Source organism: Sander lucioperca, chromosome 23, assembly GCF_008315115.2.
Source record: "Sander lucioperca isolate FBNREF2018 chromosome 23, SLUC_FBN_1.2, whole genome shotgun sequence".
Taxonomy (NCBI): Eukaryota; Metazoa; Chordata; class Actinopteri; order Perciformes; family Percidae; genus Sander; species Sander lucioperca.
In genome coordinates, this window is record NC_050195.1 from 19,247,054 (window position 1) to 19,270,023 (window position 22,970).

A 22,970-nucleotide genomic window follows, 5' to 3' on the forward strand; every position below is an offset into this window, starting at 1 on the left:
TGTGACCTCTTGCAGCTGTTCATCTGTGGCCAGACAGTCAGGCAGTAACAGCACCATCTGGAGTCCTAATCCGCCTGGCACTGCCACCACTCAGATTATGAATGTGTCCCTCAAAGTCATTAGGCTTATTGGATAGACAAGTCGATATCTGGGATCAGTGCACTGCAGAGGTGCTGCAACTGCATCACACAAATCTGCATTTTCTGCAAAGACATCAGTAGCAACGTGAACTAATGTAAACACAAGTTTTGTAATATTGCTGCCACTTAGAAGGGATAATTGACAAAAAAACATCTCAAACATGGTGAGATGTTTGCTCTACTAACAGCAGTATCTGAGGATAGCAATTGTTGATCAGTCCAAGTCCATCCAGCACTTTAGTCCAGGGCATCTCAACGACTGTCCACACTGTCATGTAACTTGGCATGGATATTCAATGTCAATGACAACTAATGACTTTGGTAACCCTCCCAGGTGTTGTCTAAAAGGTCTCAATATCATGTTGAAGCCAATCTGCCCATGAGGGAGGGAACACTGTAGTGGGAGCTGTGGACAAATCCATATGAAGCACACAAGAAGGCTGCTGTTTAAGTCTCAGAAAGCAGGAAAAGATGCATGTGCATTTTCAAGCTCGTTTCAGTGTAGAGCATGTGTGCCGTTTTTACTTGCTTCCTTTTTCTACTCTTTTTTTAAGTGGCTGGGTTGGGGTACTACAGACCAGAGAGCCAATCATCAACAAGAAGTTTTGTGCAGTCAACGCAGCTGTAGGCTGTAATGCAAGAATGGAGGTTTACGGAGACCGACGTGAGAATAATGCAGTAGGCCTAACCAATGAAACATTTTTCTTTGACCATTACTTGATGGCTTCCAGAGTCAAAATGTTTCTGATGACCCCCTGACCTTGCCACTAGCACCACCATCAGGCAAACATTTCTACTGGCACCATAGACTGTATAATATTAATGGACAGAGCATGTGTGACGTCACCCATGTCCCCTGCTGGAATTCAGATAGAATGCAGGTTTAAGGCACTTCCGCATTTGCATCACTTCGCCGAACCGGATGCTTTGTCCATTAATATTATACAGTCTATGACGGGCACACAAGAAACATTAAAATCCATGGTGCAGATTTGCAATGAAACTCACATTCATGCTCCCAGGGGAATACATCTCTTTCCATTTTGGACACACTTTTTTTTCTATAGCCCAACCCACAGCTGTTAAAGCTCTATTAGCACAGAAAAATACTTCACACATCTACAATGTAAGAAAGGTGCGTCAGAAGGGGACAAGCAGGTCAAAAGTTGCAAAGAAAAACTCTCTAACTTGCAAAAATATATAAAGTTTAATAGTCTGCAACGTTTCGGTACTAGACCACGACTATTAAACTTTATATATGTTTGCAAGTTAGACAGTGTCTGGGAGTTTTTCTTTGCAAAGCTATATTTGCAAAATTATCATCAGTATGTTGTTCATCAAGGGCCCTGACACACTATGACAAAGGCCAACTGATAAACTCTTGTATGGCCTCATGTCAACTTTCCCAGTAAAAGTGTACCTTGAACTCCCCACAATGACTACAAAAACCACAAAGACTACAAAAACTATGGCCAACTGACTAACAGCATGTAGTCAGTCCCATCCCCCTTCCCCTGTGTGTGAAAGGGAAATTAGTAGTTAGTTGCTAATTTAAAGAAATATTTCCATACCATTCATTATCAGTTTGAACAGTCGTGTTATATGCATAGAAATGAAATGGTGATTTTAGATGTTACAGCCAGTTTAAACCTGGAGTAATTATAATTAACTTCCCTGTTTAGATCCTTTGATCATGTGGACATTACAGCATCAAATCAATTTTTTTCTAATTATATACACAGTTGGTCTGAAGATTATCTTTATATGTAATATGTGTATAATAGTATGTACCCCTGTATCGACACAAATGGTACTTAATGTGTGTCTGCTTTCACTTAATGACTTAAATATTTGAGAACTGAAAATTAAAATGTCTTTTGTTAGCTTAAGTTTCTTTATTATTTTCCCCCCAATTAGTATATTCACCTTGTTCCGTTGTAATTATTTAAGAAAACTAAATAAAACAGCATTTACAAAAAAAGATGAAAATCCATGCTGTAAAGTAAAAACTGGCAAAACTGTTTTAAGACTTGCTCTGCTGATATTCGCTGGTAAGCTAAATTAATTATGAATTAAGACTGAGAGGCAGCACTAGTTGTGACATTATTTCACTAGAGACTAAGGTACTTTAAGGTACTCAACTTTGCAGCTCTGTGTGCAGGAATGATCAGGTTCATTGTGAGGACAGAGAGCTGGGCTGCAGAGAGCAGCAGCATGACATATGCAGCATATGGGTGGGTTAGGCAAAAGTGGAGCAGTGTTTCCCTCCGGAGGAAAACACATATGTACTCCTCTATTTATGCACACGTGCACACATACAATATACTGGACAAAAATACAAAGTTATCGCAGTGCCAAACATGAATGCGTGTTTTTGGAGAGCACAACATATGGTGTATATGGAGGAGAATTAGGCCTCAGGTTTATGACACCATGACTGTGTCACTTGCACCTGACATACAGTAACTCCACCAACAGAGATTACATATAGAAGCTGAGCTGAGTGGCTGGAGGTCATACGACTGCAGAATCAAGAGAGAAAAAATGTTGTTAAGGTCCATAGACAGACCGAAGGTAGATTCTGGAGTAACTCCATGACATCCCCCCCCCCCACCCACCCCCTTTCCCCAAGTAGCTGATTTCATCCTCGCAAAGCCACTCTTCCTCTAATCTCCCCTGATCCGTCTGCACTGGCAAAGAATCAGATATCAAACTCTTACACATAAAAAAAAAGAAAAAAACCTGGGACAACATGATGAAAACTACTAGTGTACCTACTGTTATTATGAGTACAAAAACAATTATACATTTTCTTGGCGATTCAGCCTTATGTGTGTCAATAATTTCAACTCATCAACATCAGTTGCATTCCTTGTAACACAGGCAGAGTTGGCAGACTGATAACCAGATTTCATAAAGTGGGCATGTAGTAGCTTGTAGTTATATAATACCTAAATCTCTAAGCCTATCTTTGGAATAGCTACTGGGCACAGGAGCATCAAAAACCAATGGGAATATACTGTAATAGTCTCTACATAATCTGTTAAACCAGAAAATATTATCAATAGTGATGCAGAAATGTTACATCGCTTTGAGCTGTTTTGAAAGGACCACAGCATAGACAGAAAAAGCCAGACACGCAGAAGGAGAAAGTAGTTCAAGAGTAGAGGACAAAACTCCACCAACACATCTCACTTACCCATGAGACATTTTTATTCTTGGTTTGTTTGATCATGGCAACAAGAGCAGGCCAGTAAGGTGGAGAGAGGAGCCCCCTCCTCAGCAGATTTCAGCCCCACAGTCTCTTGTGTGGGCAGGTCAGAGAGGGATCAAGGGTGATGGCCGGGGGCACGCAGCGCTCAGCCATAGGTCATCATCTGCCCTGTAAACCTGCGAACCCAAAACGTCTGCTCTGACTGAACCTAGCATCTGTCAGCAGGATCAGACCACACTTCACATAGAAGAGGACGAATGCAAAGTTTTCTTCCCGTGGCAAAAAAGTCAAGATCACATAAGAATCATCCAGCAAAGTTAAAGTCCCTTCCTCCTGACAGCACACAGTGACCTGGTGGACTGATTATGTATTCACGCTGAGTATGAATATGAAACATCCCAGCAGGTTTAACCCCGCCCTGCTGAGCCTCAGCGCGCGCCCAATCGCAGAGCAGACCTTTGTGGCCGGCTCCCGAGGGTGAGCTTATAGAAGCATTAGGATGAACATAGTGATTCTCTGGAGTGAGGAAGGGGCTCTCCCCTGACTCGCAGGTCGCTGAAACCTCCAGAAACAACAAAAAAACAGGGAGAAGCAGAGGGAAACTTTTGGTAACTGACCTCGTCTTCATCTACCATCGGTGCCTCCTTCACTCATTATCCTTCCCTTCTCTGTTTCATATATTCTCCTTCCTCTCCACCTACTTAATCTCACTTTCCTTCCTCTACACTCTTCCCTCCCTCCCTCTCAGGGGTAAGTCTCCTCGCCCAGCTGGTACCTGTTGTCATGACACCTCTTTGCTAAGAGACGAGTGCTGTGACAGATGAAAGATGCTCAGCGAAAATGGAATTCCCTCTCTCGTTCTTTCATCGCTATTCTTTCAGTAGTGGCATTGCTCCCTGACCCAGAATTAAATCTACTCTCTAAATGTTGTCCTGACCTTCTCGCCTCTTACTCTCATACCTAAACCCTTACTCACTTTTGTCTTATCTTTCCTCTCTGATTCCATCAGCTCCTCTCCCTCAGCTCTACATTTGTGGCCGTCTGTTTGGCCAAGTCGATCCGGATTACTTGTAAAAGATCAGTGAAGAGTTTTAAGGCTATCTTTGCCAATTCCAGTGGATGCACTTAAGTGGAACTGAACCACAGAGAAGATACAGATCAGCAGTGGTAAAAAAGACTACAGACTGTGCATCAACAACCAGAACAACCGCTGTGTAATGGTCGTGCAGCAATGATTTAACCCGCCAGTCCTCATCGATATAGTGGCATGTGTTGCGTAGCTGGCCGTTGTGAGTGACCTCTAGCAGTCGGTCGTGAGAGCCACAAACTTAGCAGAAAAAAAGAGCTTTAAAGTAAAACGTTTAGGACAGCTCAACAGTTATCCTAAAGTTAGCAAAGTTTATTCAAGATTTTGGGGCGTTAGGATGCTTTCACATTTCCCACCATAGGTTAGGGTAGGAACATTGAATTAGGAACTGTTCATATGTAATGGCTTTTTGCTAAATGTATAATATTAATGGACAGAGCATGTGTGACGTCACCCATTGGTTTGTGGAGATCTGCTATCAGTCGTCGAGTTTGCCGTTACGGACACAGCCATCCTGGTTGCGGATGTGACAATTTTAGACGAGAGGGAGGAGTGAGGGAGGAGCCCTTACACTCTACGTTACGTTACACACTTTCACTGGCAATCACATCATAGCCACGGCCTAAAACACCCCCTGCATTTATCGCCGCTTTTAAAATCAACAAAACCATAATTAAAAAAATGAACATCATTCTGTATTGCGGAAGACTTTAAACTAGCAATTGAGACCATAAACTCATTATGAAAATGTTTACTGAGGTAACAAATCAAGTGATAAGTGGGTCACTTTCTCATAGATAGACAACCGCACGTGTCGCCCCCTGCTGGAATTCAGATAGAATGCAGGTTTAAGGCACTTCGGCATTTGCAGCACTTCGCCGAACCGGATGCTTTGTCCATTAATATTATACAGTCTATGGTCCTAACCCTAATTACCATGGTTACCAAACAGTTAAGATATGATCTGCAAGTCAAGAAGTTTCTGTAACATGGCCCTAGGAGTACAGGGTCCTAAAGCAAGACTTCACACAGCTCCTGATCCATTTTTAACGTCTGTCGCTCTAATTAATTGTCTCTAGTGTCTGTCAGCCCTCCTCTGGTGCACAAGGTTGTCTGCATCTCTCCACTGTTAATTGGCCTCAAAGAACATCTGCTCCTGTTTTAAGTGATGCTCGGTTTGGCCTGGCCGCCCTCACTGTCTGAGGTGCCAGTTTAATGGGCGTGAGCAGAGCCCACAGCTCCTTCATCTCTCTAATGATAGCATGATTGTCCATTTTGCTGCAGATTCTTTACCTTCTGTAAGTTGTTACTGAAGACACGGTGGAAAATAAAGATGGGGAAGAGGACAAGTTTAAGTATTTTATGGGGAGTTACGGTGTCAAATTGAACTAAAGTGAACCCTAAACTAAACCTCGTGTCTCATATACAGCAAATAAAAACAGCAGCAGAGAATCTCAAGCCATGTGTCATAGTGAAACGTAACCCTAATAAATGCAATTACTGAATAGATTGTGCCAGAAACGGCAAGCCTCACAGAAATGGATGACGCCACTCCAGGCCTCAAAGCAGCTGCTTTCCACTGATAGCAGTCAAGCAGCCAATATGACGTGTTGGAAGAGAGAGAGGCGGCTAAAATTAACATTCACCACAGGGAGCAAATTACTTCATATGTATGGATTTCATGCAGCAGGTTGTAAAACAGCACACTAGTAAAGATTATTCACAATATTTATTTACAGACATTGGCAATACAGTAGCTGCACATTTTGTACAATTTGCAATCAGGTCAAAAGGTGTATTTTTGACTCTGACCAAATACCTGCAAAACTAATGATATTCCCATCAGCCCTCTCGTTTGATTGAAGATATCATTTCTTGTCATGTCCGTTTTTAATATTATTTAGGTTTTTAATTCCACTACTTTTTGTTGTACCTTGGTTTTGTTAATTATTATTATATATTATTATATATTATAATTATTTTTTTTTTTTTTCAATAGAATAAAGAATAAACATGACTTTTCATACATTTAAAAAACCTCAACACACACGTACACACACTTACAAATGACAGGCAAAAAAGGCTGGTACAGCTGAGAGACTAAGCCAAGAATCCAATAAGCACTTTCTATTCATTATTTTTCATTTTCACCTATATTTGACAGCTGATGGTATAGGCACAGATAGAAAACGAGGGAGGAGAGAGGGTGGGGGTATGACATGCAGAGAGCGGTCTCCTGCTGGAATCAAACTGGGTATGTTGTGGTTATGTCATATGCATTTCAAACATTTGACTACCAAGACTCCCCCAATAAGGGATTTTTTTCAAGCAGACAAACAAGCAGAAAGCCTAACTGTAGTGATATGGTCATTCATTGTAGCATAGTAGCAAAGTACTGTATATTTTGTAGGGAAAGAGATGCATCTTTCCTCCTATGACTTCACCGTTTCCACATAAGTGAGGGGTTTAAAACTCGCAGCCCAGATGTAACAGAACCAGGGTCAGTGCACACACATTGAGCACACGGTGTCACTGACATCAGTGTTTCCAGGCATCGGTGAAGCTATACTCTACATAGGCCCTCACAGATATATATCACCCTTTCCAGTCCCACGGTGAGGTAATATATTATGTAAAAGCAGTAAAAATCCATCTAAATCCGAGACATTCCTAAAGGCTTCTGTGGCCAATTAGCTGCTTAGTTTCTGGACATTTCCATATTCTCTCGAAAAGTGAAAGAACGCACAACTTTTGCCAAGGAAACCCTGCTCCAGTCTACTCTGCGCTGGCCCGACACTGCTCCCTGGGCATGCATCCCAAAGCCTGGAAAACTGGGAATTCCAGGTCACACTTTCACCATGAGAGATTAGCTCACCACTAGCACACACAAGCTCAGTATTTTCTAGGAATAATTACAGTCTTCTGTGTAATTCTCCAGTATCTGCCATTTCTCATTCTCTATGTGGTAGTTTTAGCGCTCCCAGCAAGTCAAGTTTCCACTTATCACATGAAATATCGCAGCATCTAATTAGTGGATTGGCACAACTTTTTTTTTTAATTTGTCCAATACTTGTTTATGTTTATTACCTGCAAAATTTTTAATTTATCTTAACAGATTTTATTCTGGTTGTATTGCTTATTGTTTTGATTGTCATTCTAATGCTTTTCTTTGCCTATGTAAATCACTTTGAATTGCCTCTGTGTTTGAAATGTGCTATATAAATAAAGTTGCCTTGTCTGCCCTATACAGTAAGTACAGCATCCCAGTTAACATAGTTGTAGACTTCTTAGTCTTGTTTTTACTGCATCCACAAATATACTAAGATGTTTAGGGAAAATGCTTTAAATGTCAAGGACAAATTAGCACATTACAAAACCACAGATTTATAAGCCATCTGCAAAAAAGAAAGTGTACTGTACTGCATGGTGTGCCACATACTTCCAAGTCTTTTATTCATGATTAACTTTCATGCATTTCATTGACTCTCTGCTAAGTTCACATATAAGCACTGTCTACCACTGCTGCATCATGACAAGCAGGAAAGCCTAGCAAACAAATGGGGAAATGGAGTAGGGCCGGCTGTCTTCAATTAGCTGGAGTTTCCGTGAGGAGTGTCTGGGACTGGCCATTCAGTCCGTCAGACGGAGTCCCATCCGGCCGGGTCTCCGTGCTCCACATTCCATCCAGAGCGGAATTATGTTCCACCCCATTTCAGACGTAAAACGTGGTTTGGTGCTCCATATTGGAAACATGTGATAGGAGTGTCATAGAAAGAATGGCGCGTCACGTCAGCTGGGGTCCTCTCAAGGTCAGTACAGGCTGTAGTTACTGGACTGGCCTCTGTGAGCTCAAACTCTGGTTTTAACAGTGCTCATTAATTTCAACATGCTTAGTTTGACCACAGTAATTAAACACAAACGTGTGTTGCCAGTGATACTCCACCACACTGAATGGTTTGTTTTCATGCAAACACCTTACACATGGGGCTTAGGTTGTCTGGTGTGGAGTTTCAACAGCTGGTCCTACACTAAACCACTCATCAGTTAAATTAAAGCTTACTCAGATGTACAGTAAAAGTTGATTCAGCCTACTGCAGCCTGCAAAACCCAAACATGCAAACAGGTCATGGGTAAAAAAGGTGAGAAGGATACAGCGGACCCCTGACCATCTAGGGGGGTCCGAGGGTATGCTCCCCTGGAAGAAAATTTCGTACATTTTAAAGTTTAACGAATCAATGTAAACAATGTTGTGTTCTTGTAAGCGATTTAACCATAAAAACAGTTTTGTATACATTAGTGTCATCCAAATGACAAACTTTGCACGCTAAATTTGGACATTTAATTTTATAAATACTTATTACATATAGAGCATCCAATCTGTACATTTAATATTAACTTTGTGAAACAAGGACCTTAAGCACTCATTCTTTGAAAAAGTACACAACAGGTGTCAATGTCAAAGGATGAAAATCTCATTCTGAAGGAAAGCATTTCATTCACACGTTATTAGACCGTTCTGTGAGACAGCAAAGGCAAGATGATTTGCTTAAGTCAAAAGCATCACTTAACCCTTGTGTTGTCCTCTGGGTCCCGGTGACCCGAAGGACAACACAAGGGTTAACTATACGTTTATTTGACCGTATTGGCCAATACAAAACGTCAAATAAATTGGACGGGTCCCGGTGACCCGCAGGACAACACAAGGGTTAAACATAACAAACCATTAGACATAATTTTTAATCTCAGTCTATTGATCCAGCAGATCAAATAAATTAACAGCTATTGAATTCAAATGTTTTCTACTGGATGATACCTGACAGGTCATATGGTGAAAATAAATTACAAATACTTTACCATACTTTACTTGGGCAAAAGAGTAATGTAGTAAGTAAGTAAGGTAATCCAGAAAGACAACTTGTCATGGTGGAATAAGATATTATTTTCCAACTCTCCCTACCTCCCTTTTGACAAACTTTGCACCCTGACTTTCGACATTTAATGTTCCTGGGCTTTGAAAAGAACAGCTCTAATGCCCTCTGGGCTGGACCCATTGATGGAGACCCTGCAGCCCGTTAAGGCACATTTGGAGCATACTGTCAGTAGTACTCATACTTTCGATAAGAAAAGATTAACTTTATGTAGTTTGTCATGTAAGTTAGTTAACGTTTAGGGGAATGATTACAAACGTTATACATCGTTTGTCATGACAAGCTGGAGAGGAGACTGTCAGCTAACGTCGTTACCTAACGCGTGTTAGGTAACGTGTTAACTCACGTTAATTATCAATGATAACTTCCTCAGTAAGGCTATCTGTTTGCTGTCGTACATTGATAATGATAAAAGTGTGTCTTGACTATTGGATAACTGCAGTGGATACTGTGTTGTTAGTTTTAACGTTACTTACCAGAAACAATGTCAGTAAGTCTCGGACATGGATGTATAATAAGGTGTAGGTCTCGGATCGAGCCGTGAACTTGACAGTGCATGTCTCCTAGCATGTCTGTGTGTAAGCGTGCACGCGTACAGTGGTGTTTATTCGGGGTGGCGTAGGAAGCATTAGCACAGAGCACACAAGAGATGTAAAAATATTTTTGGTTCATTATAAAACCGTGGCCGGACCAGACCCCCGTTCCCTTTTCAAAGGCTGCTCAAAAGAAAAACAGCCTTCTTTTGGCTGAATTTTACAAATTACATAACTGGTGAATCACTTTCAGCCCTTTCACTCCTGTCAGTTGTTTAATCCAGCTTTCAGGTAATCCTTGTTAACTCAAAGTCAGGAAACATTACATGACCATGTTGTGTTTGTGACTAGGTGTACATACCCCGTAATTATGTCACATTAGAGAAGTATGTCTTCACACTATTAAAATACACAGACCTTTCTGTATTGACATATCACTGTTTTAGTCAATCTAAGGCTGCACTGAGCTCAGAACATTTTGTCCAATGAGCTTCTGTCTAAGATTTGGGGATGAGATCATAACTAATTTCTGACAATTAAAAAAAAAAAAAAAAAAAAAAAAAATCACACCTCATGAAAACTTTATTTCAAAGCCTTTAGGATGTTGAAGCATTTTCTCTCTGGATGGAATGGTGTATTTATGCATTTATGAGTGTGTGTGTGTGTGTGTGTGTGTGTGTGTGTGTGTGTGTGTGTGTGTGAGAGAGAGTAAAAGTGTAACATGGCCATCTAGTGGTAAAACTCTAAAACTCAATTAGGGAGGAACATCTTTATCTGCAGTACTGGATTGTTGTGTGTATTTTTTGCCTTGCTCTATTGGTGAACAGTGGAATAGACTCTAGAAAGCAGAACATATTCCTCTTTCGTTTCGCTATACACAGAGGAGTCTACAGAAAACACCCACATCTGAATGACAGAATTAAGAATGCAAAGGACGGTACAGAAAAATGCATGCATCATTAAATTTTAAATTTCCCATCTCAAGTCATACCAGTTAGCAAAAGCACGCCCCACATTTTCTTCTCACTGCATTTCATTACACCTAAAAGCCACAGTGGTCTTATTCTCTTATAATACACAGCTTTTAATTCCAGACACTAAAACACAAAGGACACATGAAATAAACCAGCAAAGCCCAATAAAGTGGAGCTGTCAACCGAGCATGTGCCTGCAGCGTGAACCCTCTGTATTCAATAACATTACAACCTCAGCTGTGCACCGGAATAAATATAAAATAAAATATTTATTGTGTCTGGCGGCATGAGCAGAACTCTGCAGAAAACTGTCCGGCTAGTGCATCTGAAATATTTCAGCTTAATCCTGCAGCATTCAGGACTGGTTTAGGATAGAGATCTAGCAGTGATCAACATCAAGGGGGAAAGCTGGCAGGCATCCACTGATCCATTCAGTCTGGTGCTTCAAAGCTACACTGACAATTTCAATAAAGTTGTGCATGTATTGAAATACCAATACATATAAATTATTCATACAGTAACCCATTGTGAAACAATGATAAAGCGCATGAAGCACATTAGTCTGTTTCATCAGCTTCTCTTAATCTCTCTCAAGCACACTCTCTACTCCAATCCTTGTGCAATCTGCAGCTTCAAACTCACATATGGAAGCTGTGCTCTCCGGCGATGGCCCAGCCCACAGCACGGCATGAAGGGGACCAGGGCAGGGAGGAACGAACGGCCGTCTCACAGACTCCCTGTCAGGCAGCAGCATCCGTTCAGCCTCGGTCCATGCCGGCGCGCTTGGCCCACAGGGGTGCAGACCACCAAAAGACGCAGAGGAGATGACGAGGACAAAGGAGATCCTTGACGGGAGGAGTGAGCAGAGGGAGCAGAGGACTGACGCGTCCACACCAGCCCCCTACTTCTGTCCACCCACCCCCCACGTGTACGCCAAATCCCCGCCTCAGAAACTCTCAGAATTTAAAAAGTCAGATTCTGATGCCCCCTCCTCCCCCTCTTCATCTTCTACCCATCTCCAGACTGTTGCAGTAGAGTGCCCACGAGCTGACAGTGAGGTGCACGTCTGAACCGACTGTTTACCCCACCCCGAAATCTGTAACCGTTCCAACAAGATCCTCTGGGCTGCCAAATCCTCTGCAGTGCTGCTGTGCTGTAGCAGAGAGGTACAGTTGCAGGCTGGCACACTAGTTCAGCTGCTGGTGGATTTAGACACACTCATAATCACATACAAGTTTCTTCTCAGCATGGGAAGGAGGTGGAGTTCTAAGTGTCCTTTATTGACCGCTGTCCCTTGCTTCCTAATGGAGGATGCTGCCTCTATACTCCCCGCCTCCTTTCATCCAAGGTTCAGTCTGCTTTAAAAGCTTGACATACACACTCTGGCTTTCGTCTTGACTTATTGCCTCCCATTTGTTCTCAGATTGTATTGCCTCTTCACTCTCTTCCTTTATTTTTTTCCTTTGTGTTGCGCAGTCCTCATTTGCATTGCGTTATCATTTATATTTTCTCTGTGTGAGAGGTTGGGAGAAGCTAACACGGCTACTGGTTGCTGAAGAGACTACACTGTGCTTTCATGTTACAGAGAGAGAGAGTGTGTCTCATGCACAGAGCCGAGCAGCAGCACAACTAACTCTTCCTCTGGTGCAGAGGGAAGTCGCTCACACAGTTCGGTCATGCCGAGTGTGAGCGCAGGGCTAGCGTGATTGTTTCTTCCCTTCACGCAGCTCCACTCCACTCTTACCCTTCCCCACTGCGTTCAGGTGATTGAGTACAGACTGACTGGCAGCCTCACTGCTGTGTCAGCTAGAAGTGCACATATTCTCACTCTCTGCCTCAGTGTTCAATGAAAGACATGTGGTGGGGAGCTGCAGAGGTGAGATTCATACACACAGCATGACGGTGGACTGTTTATGAATCTAATCTGGCAACAACGGCACACAGCATGCACAGTGGATTGAATTTTGATGTTCCAACTACGCCCTTTCGCTTTGAATTGTCTTGTCTGCAACATTTGCAAATAATTCATCAATTTAATTTGTGAATGATATGAATTTGTAGCAATATTAAAATAATAGCAGACATTTCTTGAAAGTACAGGGGTTTGAGATAGAAGTTAATCAGCAGGCATTAAAGGAAACACATTGTGGCTTTTTAATGGACCCTAGCTGCATCCGTTCAGTTGAGTTGCATTCAACGTGAAGCCTAAAACTCAATTCAATAATATTTGCATAATTTGACAGGATGATACAAATTGGTAAAACAGCTATTAAAGAATTTACTGAAAAAAGTTAAGTAGTACATTTCATATGGTATTTGCAATTAATGCCTGAGATATTAAGATCATTGAGATGGCATGTTGTAGGTAAAAGTTGTTTTGGTTTGGTATCTCTCTGTGTACAAGCACTTGGCTGTGGTCCTTTTCCATAATACCCTTATGTCACCCTTTTTTTTGTCTTAATATTGTGCGAAGCTGACTTTGATGCTGAAGAGTCTGAATCTTGTTTCATAAAGATAAGGGCTGCTTGTCTCATCTGCTGCCACACACACTTTATCATTGTTGTTCCTCTGTGTGAGGTCCCACACAGTGACTGTAGTTTGGCACCAGGAAAATAACAACATGATTTCTGCTGTCAGACAGTGCTGTATCGGGATAAAGACAAATTCAACTGTCTGCCTCCTTACGGAGACAAAATATCTGGTGTTGCTATATATCATATTGCACTTGTAACCCATAGGTTTGATTAAGAAGACATAAGGCATTGTAGGAGGTACTAAAGATGCACCTAAACTTAGCTAGGGTTGGGTTCCGCTGGCTGTTTTCCTAAGACAGTAAAATGGAATCTGATAAATTGCTTCAGGTGATGTCACTTGAGTCAGCGGTGGTTGTGGCTGAATACTATAGGTTTGAAATAAAAAAGATCTGTGGGTGTGGAGTGGAGAAGTGAGCTTACCAGACCTCTGTAGCCACCCCTTTACAAAAAAGGCATCATTTAATAATAGTTATTTTAAGTTTAAAAATAGCTTTTGCTACTTTAAAAAGGAATATATATGGAAAATATGCTTTTTCGCTGTTTTGCTAAGAATTAGATGAAAAGATTAACACCACTCTTACATGTATGTCTGTGCTGTAAATATAAAGCTACAGCCAGAAGCTGGCTAGCTTAGTTTAGAAGACCTGGCATTGTCCAAATGTAACCAAATCGACTACCAGCACCTCTAAAGTTCACCAGTTAATACTTTCGATCAGTACTGAAACCAAATGATAAAACAAGGATGCTTGTAGGCAAGTCTTGTTACCTTTGGACAGAGCTAGCTGCCCCCCCCCCAATTCACATTTCAAGGGGATTTGAAAGGGTGCCTATTCATTAGGAGTGATGTTTTGGTGAATACATGCAGCATTTCTGCACTCAAGTGGCCCTGTGCAGATGGTGCATCATGTTGAAAAGCGTTGTGCTCATCAGTTATGGTATCAGTGTAGTAGTAGCATACATCTCCCGCTCCGGTCTGACAGACGCTCAGCCAAACATAAATCTGGCACCGTCTTTCATCAACATTGAAGCTTCTTTAGTTCACTGCCAATAATTCACTGGCTGACATGTGTCTGCTGTGATGGAAAGGCATCATTATAAAACAGAGAGATGTGCACCTCACAGTGAGACAGGAATCCTATCTATCAGGTAATCTGTCAGAGCCTGCCCCCTTTTGAGAAGTCATCATCACTCAGTTGTTGCTGACACCATTAAAAAATACTGCAGGAGGAGATCATGTCTACAAACTAAAATACTCCCTGTTTAATATAGGTTCACCATGCTTTCTGGACACACCTTTAAAAAGGTAATTTACTCAAAAAACTGCATCCATTCTTGCCAGCATATCCGTTAGATTAGCACCTACACAAAACCATTGTTCACAAGCAGATAGAAACCAACTGAGATAAAGCAAGACATGCAACAGAGAAAGACGTATCTACTCCTAAGTCTCATCACCAGCCAGATACAATCTCAATCAATCACAGAGGCAGCAGGCACCTAATGACGAGAGCAAACTTCCAAGGCATGAGAATGAGCTAATTAAATGCATCCATATGATTAAAAACTACAAAAAAATTGTCAATAACTTTAGGTTTACGTTCCCAGTATACAGTTTAGGATGTGTTGCGCCATTTGTAGTTTATGTATGCAGTTTATGAAGAGAGCTGAAAGCATCGATAATAAATTAATCGATATCTTGATCAACAGAAAATAAATCAGCAACTTTTTTTTTTTTTTTTTAAACGATTAATTGTTTGAATCATTTTTCAAACAAATGCCACACGTTACCAAGTTTCAGCTTGCTTGCAGTTAGCTGGACAAAACAAGTTATTTGAAGACGTCACTTTGGACGTTAGTAAATTGTGATGTGGTTGTATGTGACATTTTAACAACAACAACAACAACAACTGGCGACTACATCAAACTCCCAGAAGCACTCGTTGCATTTCATAGAATGGGTTATAATCACTACTAAAATATGAGCAATAATCACTAAAACAATCACAAAGTGTGAACGATCAGCAGCACTTCTCTTCAAATCAGTGGTTTAGAGAATGACAGTAACATGCTGCATCCATCTTTATGATCTAAAACAATGCTCAATATACTGTAGCATTTTTATGGACATTATTTAAATGAAAGACTTCACTCATAATAACAGCAGAAAGCATTGCCCTTGTCCACTAGGGGGGTAGTGCATTAACACTGTGCCAAATTAATTTAGCCTTCGCTGTAACACAGCAGGGTGGGGTGAGTGGATTCAGGTCACTGTGAAGTCAAGGCATTCACTACTGTAAAGCCTTTTCCCTGTTTTTTTTTTCCCCCTTCTTTTTTCCACACCTGTTACTTTGCATATCGTCACCTTCCTAAAATAATAAGTCATTTTTTGACAAAAATGATTTTCTTGCCAAAACAGTTGAACAGGTCATGTGATTCTACACCTTTAGTATAACGGCCTATGTCAAGAGCGTGACTTAGGCCGATTTATGTTGCCTAAGTCAAAAGACAATGTGACTTTTGTGAATTTTACAAGCTTTTCAAAATGGCAGCCGCTTCAAGAAGAACAAAAATCTACCACTCTATCACTGAGGTTATTTCCATGATTCAGGGCTCGTCCCCAATTGGTAAGTGATGAGGTTCCTTTGCATGTAAACACACTGATTATTGACAGAGTTGAAGGTTTAAAATGTGCCTAGAGTAAAGGCATTTATTCCTCTTAATTTGCATAATTGACAGACATTGTTATTAGTATGTCAATAGTCATCTATTGTCATAACATTGTTGAGTGAAATTATTAATAAATATATTCAGTATTTGGTTGTTTCTTGTGTTTTCTGAAAAACCTGAAAAAATGACTAAAGCCATTATTTTAGGAAGGTGACGATATGTAAATCTGTATAAAAAGAAACTTCCTGGGTGGTTTTAGTGTCAAATGTCAGGGACAAATACTTTTTACAGGAAAAATTCAGAGCTCAAAAACAGACTTTGTAGCTTGATTTGGTTACTCTGGCACAGATAACTGTAAATTATCACCAAGTTTAATACCTACATTCATTCCTTCTACCACTGGATGGCAGTCTGGTGCTTCTATGATGGTTGATAGAGCAGCAGTGGTTTCCACATTCTAACATTTCCAGTGTTTTAACCCCATGCATCATTTCTGCAGTTTGATGCCAGAAAACACATATGGCTCCCCAGAAATATCTACTATAGGAAAGCTATGACATATGTTGCTCAAATTCCAGGCAAAAGGTCTGCAGGGTTAATGTTACACTTCACTTTTCCAAGATTTCCAATGGCAGCTACTCCATACCACTACAGTATGGCACTGCTATCTTAAAATTAAAGGGTTGCCAGATCTGAGTATCAGAGTCAGTAATAAGCTCTTTGCGTCACCCCTTCTCTCCATTAAGAAGAGAAAAAATAATCTAGAGGCTGATGAAAAAGAAAATTGCCACAATCAGAGAGAGAGAGTGAGAAGGGGTTTCCTGCCCTCACCACACCCTTGCAGGCAGCCTTTCATCACTAAACCCATTTCTTCAGCCTGAATGTACAGAAGGTCGAACTGCAACAATGTGCCATGGAAAAGCTGCTGCAGTGGGTTGCGATACGAAGCCTGGTGCAACCACTTACATAAACAGTGTGAGTGTGGGAAGCAGCAGGATGTTAATAATGACACAATACTCTGCAAATTATCAGTAATCACAGTTTGAATTACTGTACTGTATATTGTTTCTAATGCAGAAATAAGTCTCATTCAAGTTAGCCTCTCAAATTTCTCAAAATTGATATTAAATCTATTCAGTCATTTTATTACCTCCGTTGTTGTTTTTGTTTCCTTAAAATGTATGCTTTTCTTTGTGTGTTATCTTGTCACTTACAGAATTTATTTTAATAATTTTACATTTAATACCTGGTGTCTATAACTACATTTTAAATCCATTATCTCTAAGCCAGAGGGCAAACTGACATCCTAAAGTAGAACTCATCAAACTCAGCATTAATTAAACAAAAAAGGTGATCAGACATTCATCATTAGAGATACCCGGTAGATAGATAGGATTTTTAAATCCACTACTTAGGACAAACCTTTGTAGACTTGCTTTCAAGCAGTTCTTCCCCTCGTGTTTAATCCTGTTGTTTGCTGTGAGCTTTGTTTCTCACTCTCTGTAAAGCACTTTGTTAACTCTGTTTCTAGAGAAGCGCTATATAAAGAAGTTTATTATTATTCAGGGTCATGTGGGGCTGGATCACTTCCCAGGATGCATTAGGCACAAGGCAAACTCTCTAAACACGTCGCCAGTGTACAGATGGACAATCGCTCACATTTACACCTATGGGCAGTTTTGAGTTTCCAATATGATCAGAAAATACAGCACTCAAGGTGCTACGTGGTGCGTTGTTGTTGTTGGTGTTAACAAGATAGAGCACGTTAATTCATGAGCTTTAAAGCTGCTGGCAGGGAATTTTGTAACATTTGGACAGAGCCAGGCTAGCTGTTTCCCCATTTTCAGTCTATATGCTAAGCTAGGCTAACTGACTGCTGGTTCCAGCGTCAAACTATCCTTCGAGGCAGACAAACAGATAATCTGCTTTCATCAGCCTGATGCTGAAACATCTGTTTTTCTGCCTCCTGAGAAATGGGTTGACGTAAATGTCTGGACTGTAAAAGGAAATCAATGCAGTGCTAAAACAATGATGTAGACTACATAATCATAATCTCAATACTATTAATTAGCATCTGTAGCTCTTCATCATGCATAAACAGCATATGCATAAACAGAAGGACGATGCACTACAACTCACAAACTGTTTGGTGAGATGATGTTTGCTTACATTGCTGAACAAGACAACAAAAAACAACAACACCTCCACATAAATAAAAAATAAAGCCATCCACCCGATAATGAAGTTTGCTGACAAATCTATGACAGTTCTGCCCTAATGGGAGAGCTGAGCTCTAGTTCAACACTGACCTCGCTACTCCCACGGCTGAGCGGTCTGGTCTGGCCTGTACCTCCACCCTTCCCAGCCTCCTCCATACTCCCCCGGGCATCAGGCCACGGCCACAGGGAACGCCTCTCATCCTTTCTCTCTCAACCTACTCTCTGGCTGCCCTGTGCCCTCTATCTGTAGCAGCATGAGTAATTCTGCCGTTTAGGAGCTGTTTATGTACAGTTACTGGAAAGCCATTTTTTTATGACGCTTGGAGCGGCGCTGGATCAATCACACAGTGACCTGTCTTAGCTGTTCTTAAGACGCCTACAGGAATACCAAGACTATGAGGCTTTAAAACAACAGGTCAGACAGGAGGGAGAGCAAAAGGCAATATACTGTACACAATCTGAAATCCAGTCATGCACAACATTCTTTAGAAAACAGCAGCTTTGACGGTTGACGGAGAGAATAACAAACCAAAAAGAAACGAGAACCAAAAGACAGATTGATGAATAGGCAGTGACTTAACCACACAAAGGTTAGCTTCATACTTTCCCGGGATGGTGTTAGTGTAGCAATCTAAATATTACGTCCTCATTCCTCTGTGAAAATAATCACAGGCAGTATGATTGAGCATGAGGGCGAGGGAAAACAGGTCAGATTAAAACTGTTATGATAAAACAAATGAAACTGTATTTACATTATTATCCAAACAGAGGAGAAGTTACTGGAAGGTCTGCTATTTCTGGGGCCCTCTTGCGGCAAATATCTATAAGGGGATATTTCTGCTCAGCATGCGAGGGCCTCACTGACCCTGAAACACATTACTCCTCTACTCTCACCACATCCCTCTAGTGTCGCTTACTTTAATGGCCTCTTATTTCTGTAGGATGTGGCGTTACATTGCAGAAAGACGCTCGCTCTCAGCCTAATTGACTTTATCTGTGATGACTCAGACTGGAGGGGAACTCCTCATTTGGGGACACGACTGTGGGAATGAGCACGAGCTCCCACGTAAAAATCAGGCAATTTCTTACCAAGCAGCTCCTGCTGAGCTGATGATGATAGCAGCTCATTCAGAAGTTTTCCGTGGCCTTGAGACGAAGCAGACAGCAGGCCAGGAGTCACCGTTTTGCTCTGATCTCCTCCAGCTTCCCGTCGCTCTGCCGCAGCCATGCCAAAGACGAGGCGATGTGTGCCTCCTCCAAAAAAGGCAAAAACATTTAGGCAGGGGCGCGCATCCTTAACCCGGCCCATCCTGTCCCTTGCAGGTCTGCTCAACAAATACCAGACACGTTGAGTGTGTACCTCGCAGGATCTGCTTTATAACAAGCCACTGTGTCACTGCTACATACTGTACCCAACAGTGTTTACAGAGGGCTCTCACTGCGATGCACATCTCATCTTTGATGGATGATGATGACTGAGGCTGGGCTCTTATGCCAGTTTGCGTTTACTGTCAGGGATTAACACACACTTAAGACACACACAAGTGTTACATTCCTGAATGAAGCATCTGTAGCCAGGAAATTATATTACTTATGATATTCATGTATGGTGCAGAAAATGATCAGATACATCTTCCTTGGACCTTATCAAAAACAGAACTTTCCCGATAGGCAGTAGAAACCTACTCTCTCCGTACCATAGCGTATGTTCCACAGACTGTGGCACCATGTGCCTTTGCGGCCTTTTTTTTAATAATCAGACAGCTGATCTGATGACAATAAATGAATGAGAGAGAGAGATGGGGAAGGACATGCAACAAAGATCCCCAGCCGGATTCAACCAAGAACTTGTGGGGAACCCCTAGGCCACGGGAGTGCCCCAAAGTTTAAACGTTTTTTAAAGTGAACAGCTCTCCTTACCTGGCGAACAAGGCTGTTGGTTGTGGTGTCGGAGGAGGTGCTGCCATCTGAACCTTTAAAACGACCTTTTCTTCGAGCTCCTTTGCCTTGAGACTACAAACAGCCAAAAAAGATGAGTGGAAATGTTAAAGAAGAGGTCCTCATCTTCCAATGTAGGCTACTGTTCCAATGTAAGACATTCACAATCCTCAATCTTATTTAAGTACAGCTAGTCTTCAGCAGTCAGAGTTAGAAAAATCAAGTTTGTCTTCCAACTAGAACTGCAAATAAGTTATTATATTATTATCAATTATGGTTTATCTGTAGAATGTCAGAAAATAGTAAAAAGAAAAGAAAGAGTCCAAGTTGATCTCTTCAAATGTTTTGTCAACTGTACAAACTCCAAAGATATTCAGTTTACAATTATATATAAGCAAAAAGCAGCAAATGCCAAGCTGCAACCAGAGAATATTTACCATGTTTGCTTAAAATATGAAGTGAACGACGTATAGCAGCAACAAGTAGTCAATTAATCGATTAGTCGATCAATAAAATTAATTGGCAACTATTTTGATAATTGTTCAGGTCATTCTTTCAGCAGAAATGCCAAATAAATCCGGTTGCAGCCTCTAGAATCGGAGGGTTATCTTTAGTAAACTAAATATCTTTGGGTTGCGGACTGTTAGCGGGACAAAACAAGATATCTGATGATAGCAACAAAGATGCTGGGAAGATTTATAGTGCATGTTGGAGACCAAACAGTCAATCTGCTCTCACAGTGCATATGGGCATGCGAGTATTGTTTAAACACAGGCTTGACAAAAATGTGAAGCTATCCTTTTAGTGTAGACATAGAGCCTCACTGTTAGTTCAATTAGTTAAGTACAGCTTTCAATGTTTTTTTGAAGTGTAACATTATGACAGGTATCAAAAAATAAAAAAAGGTAATTATGTGGGTGGTCTCTAATATGCAAGCTGATATGATCAGGGGCTGGGAAAGTGATGCACTCAGCTCAAGTGTTCATACAGCATGTGTTGCTAGTAGCAACTGGAAAAAACAGAAATTTATTTCAAATCTGCCTTTTATTCCAGCCCGTTCCCAAGGGACATGTTAATCATGCATATAAAAAGAGACAGCGAGACTTTTTTGACTGTTTGTAGAAGCCAGTCATGTAGAACAGTTTAAGCTGCAAAGAGAGTCTGAAGAACAGGATGAGGTTTAATTAACCTCAATAAGCCATAGAAATAACACAATACTATTGAATAAATGCACTGTACAGCATGAGCAAGATGTGTAATGCACTCTAATATTTTACCTGAGGCTTTCTGAACATCCTGTATTAGCAGATATTTTCATAGAGTAAAACATTAGTGGAACGTAACTCTACATTTACTTAAGTAACACGTTGAAGCACTTGTGCTTTTATATTTTATGCTAGTTTATAGCTAAGTCTCCTCTACTACATTTCAGATGGAAATACTACACTTTTTAATTCACTACAATTATCTGACAGCTTTGCAGTTTATGATTTTTTATTTGAAACATCTCAGTTATTGAAAGTGTCAATACATCAATAACACATATAAAGTATGTAATAGTATAACACTCTAAGAGGAAATTCAATATAACAAGCAGCCTACTTATGATAGGCTGCTTGTTATATAGGATAAGCAAGTAACGTTAAGAACTTTTTGAAATGGTGTTATCACTACTTTTATAAAAGGGATGCAAATACTTCTTCCATCACTGGACTTAAATGGTATTAGCCTACCTAAACATGTTTTTAATTTTAATTACATTTTTTAAATTGTAGCCTATTTGTAGTAGCCTACTAAGATTAAAACATTAGATATTTGGCTAAAAAGACAAAAAGAAGTTTGAGACATCAACCTCCTTCACACCAACATAAAGTAGCCTACCATTCAAAATTAACAGCTTCGAAAACATTTTGAATTAAAATCAACCGTTAGAATTCAAAAACGGACTCTCGAGCCGATGTAAACTTAATTTAAGATAGCATAGCAGCCACCAATAGGAGCGAGGAAGTGGACAGGTGAGCTAAAGTTGACCTGCTTCTTCAGCATGCTAAGCTAACTTTCAACAACTACAACAACTTTTTAATTAAATATATCCGTGTCATTAAGCCTAAATGTTAATTAACTTACTTGTAACATCGGATGTTCCAGCGAGTCCATGTGTTTGTCCAGAGGTGTTTCTGCTCTTGTTTTTGGAGTATTATTGACGACCATTATAGGACCATTGATAAAAGCAGATATTCAACAATCGGCTTGGGAAGGTGCCGCAGGTATGTCCGAAACTAAATGTTACCCGCATTTTTTTTAATTAGTCACCGGTTCACAAGAAGAAAACGAGACGCTGCTGCCGCTGCTGCTGCTGCTAAGCTGGCACCGCCAATCTTCAAGTTTGAGACAGGGGGGTTAAAGGAGGAGCTTGTGCGGTAGAGGTTTGTGAAGCAGTTTCCCTCTAGTTCAGATGATCGTGAAGATGATTTCAGTTCTCGGATATTATAGCCTTCAGCACCACAGAGCCTCATCATCAGTGCCCTCCTACTGTACCCACACTGGAGAGCTCTCCTGCTCCATGAGCCCTCATCCAACACCAACACCTCTGTCTTCTCACAGCACAAAAGGATGACAACGAATAACAGCTTGCAAGCAGAAAGTCTGAGAATAATAAGTTTAAATGCCTTTTTACATTACAGTCATTAAAATGAACAAGTGGGTGAAAGTATTCCTTTCACATTCAACACATTA

The 22,970-nt window shown here is 40.9% G+C and overlaps 1 protein-coding gene across 4 annotated transcripts in view; it reads right to left on the reverse strand.

Moving 5' to 3' along the window:
• The window catches only part of cacnb2a (calcium channel, voltage-dependent, beta 2a), a 70,952-nt gene extending 48,340 nt beyond the window's left edge, over window positions 1-22,612 (reverse strand). For 2 of the 4 annotated variants that reach the window (XM_031292961.2, XM_031292958.2), the window contains exons 1-2: window positions 22,362-22,612; window positions 20,217-20,309 (exon numbers count right to left, since the gene is read on the reverse strand). In XM_031292961.2, coding sequence (XP_031148821.2) covers window positions 20,217-20,309; window positions 22,362-22,445 — 177 coding nt within the window. In that variant the 5' untranslated portion in view covers window positions 22,446-22,612. Of the gene's footprint in view, window positions 1-3,339; window positions 3,709-11,518; window positions 11,785-20,216; window positions 20,310-22,361 lie in introns of those variants that run through there. The other 2 variants (XM_031292962.2, XM_035997991.1) reach the window with 2 other exon arrangements.
• Between the last annotated feature and the right edge of the window lie 358 nt (window positions 22,613-22,970).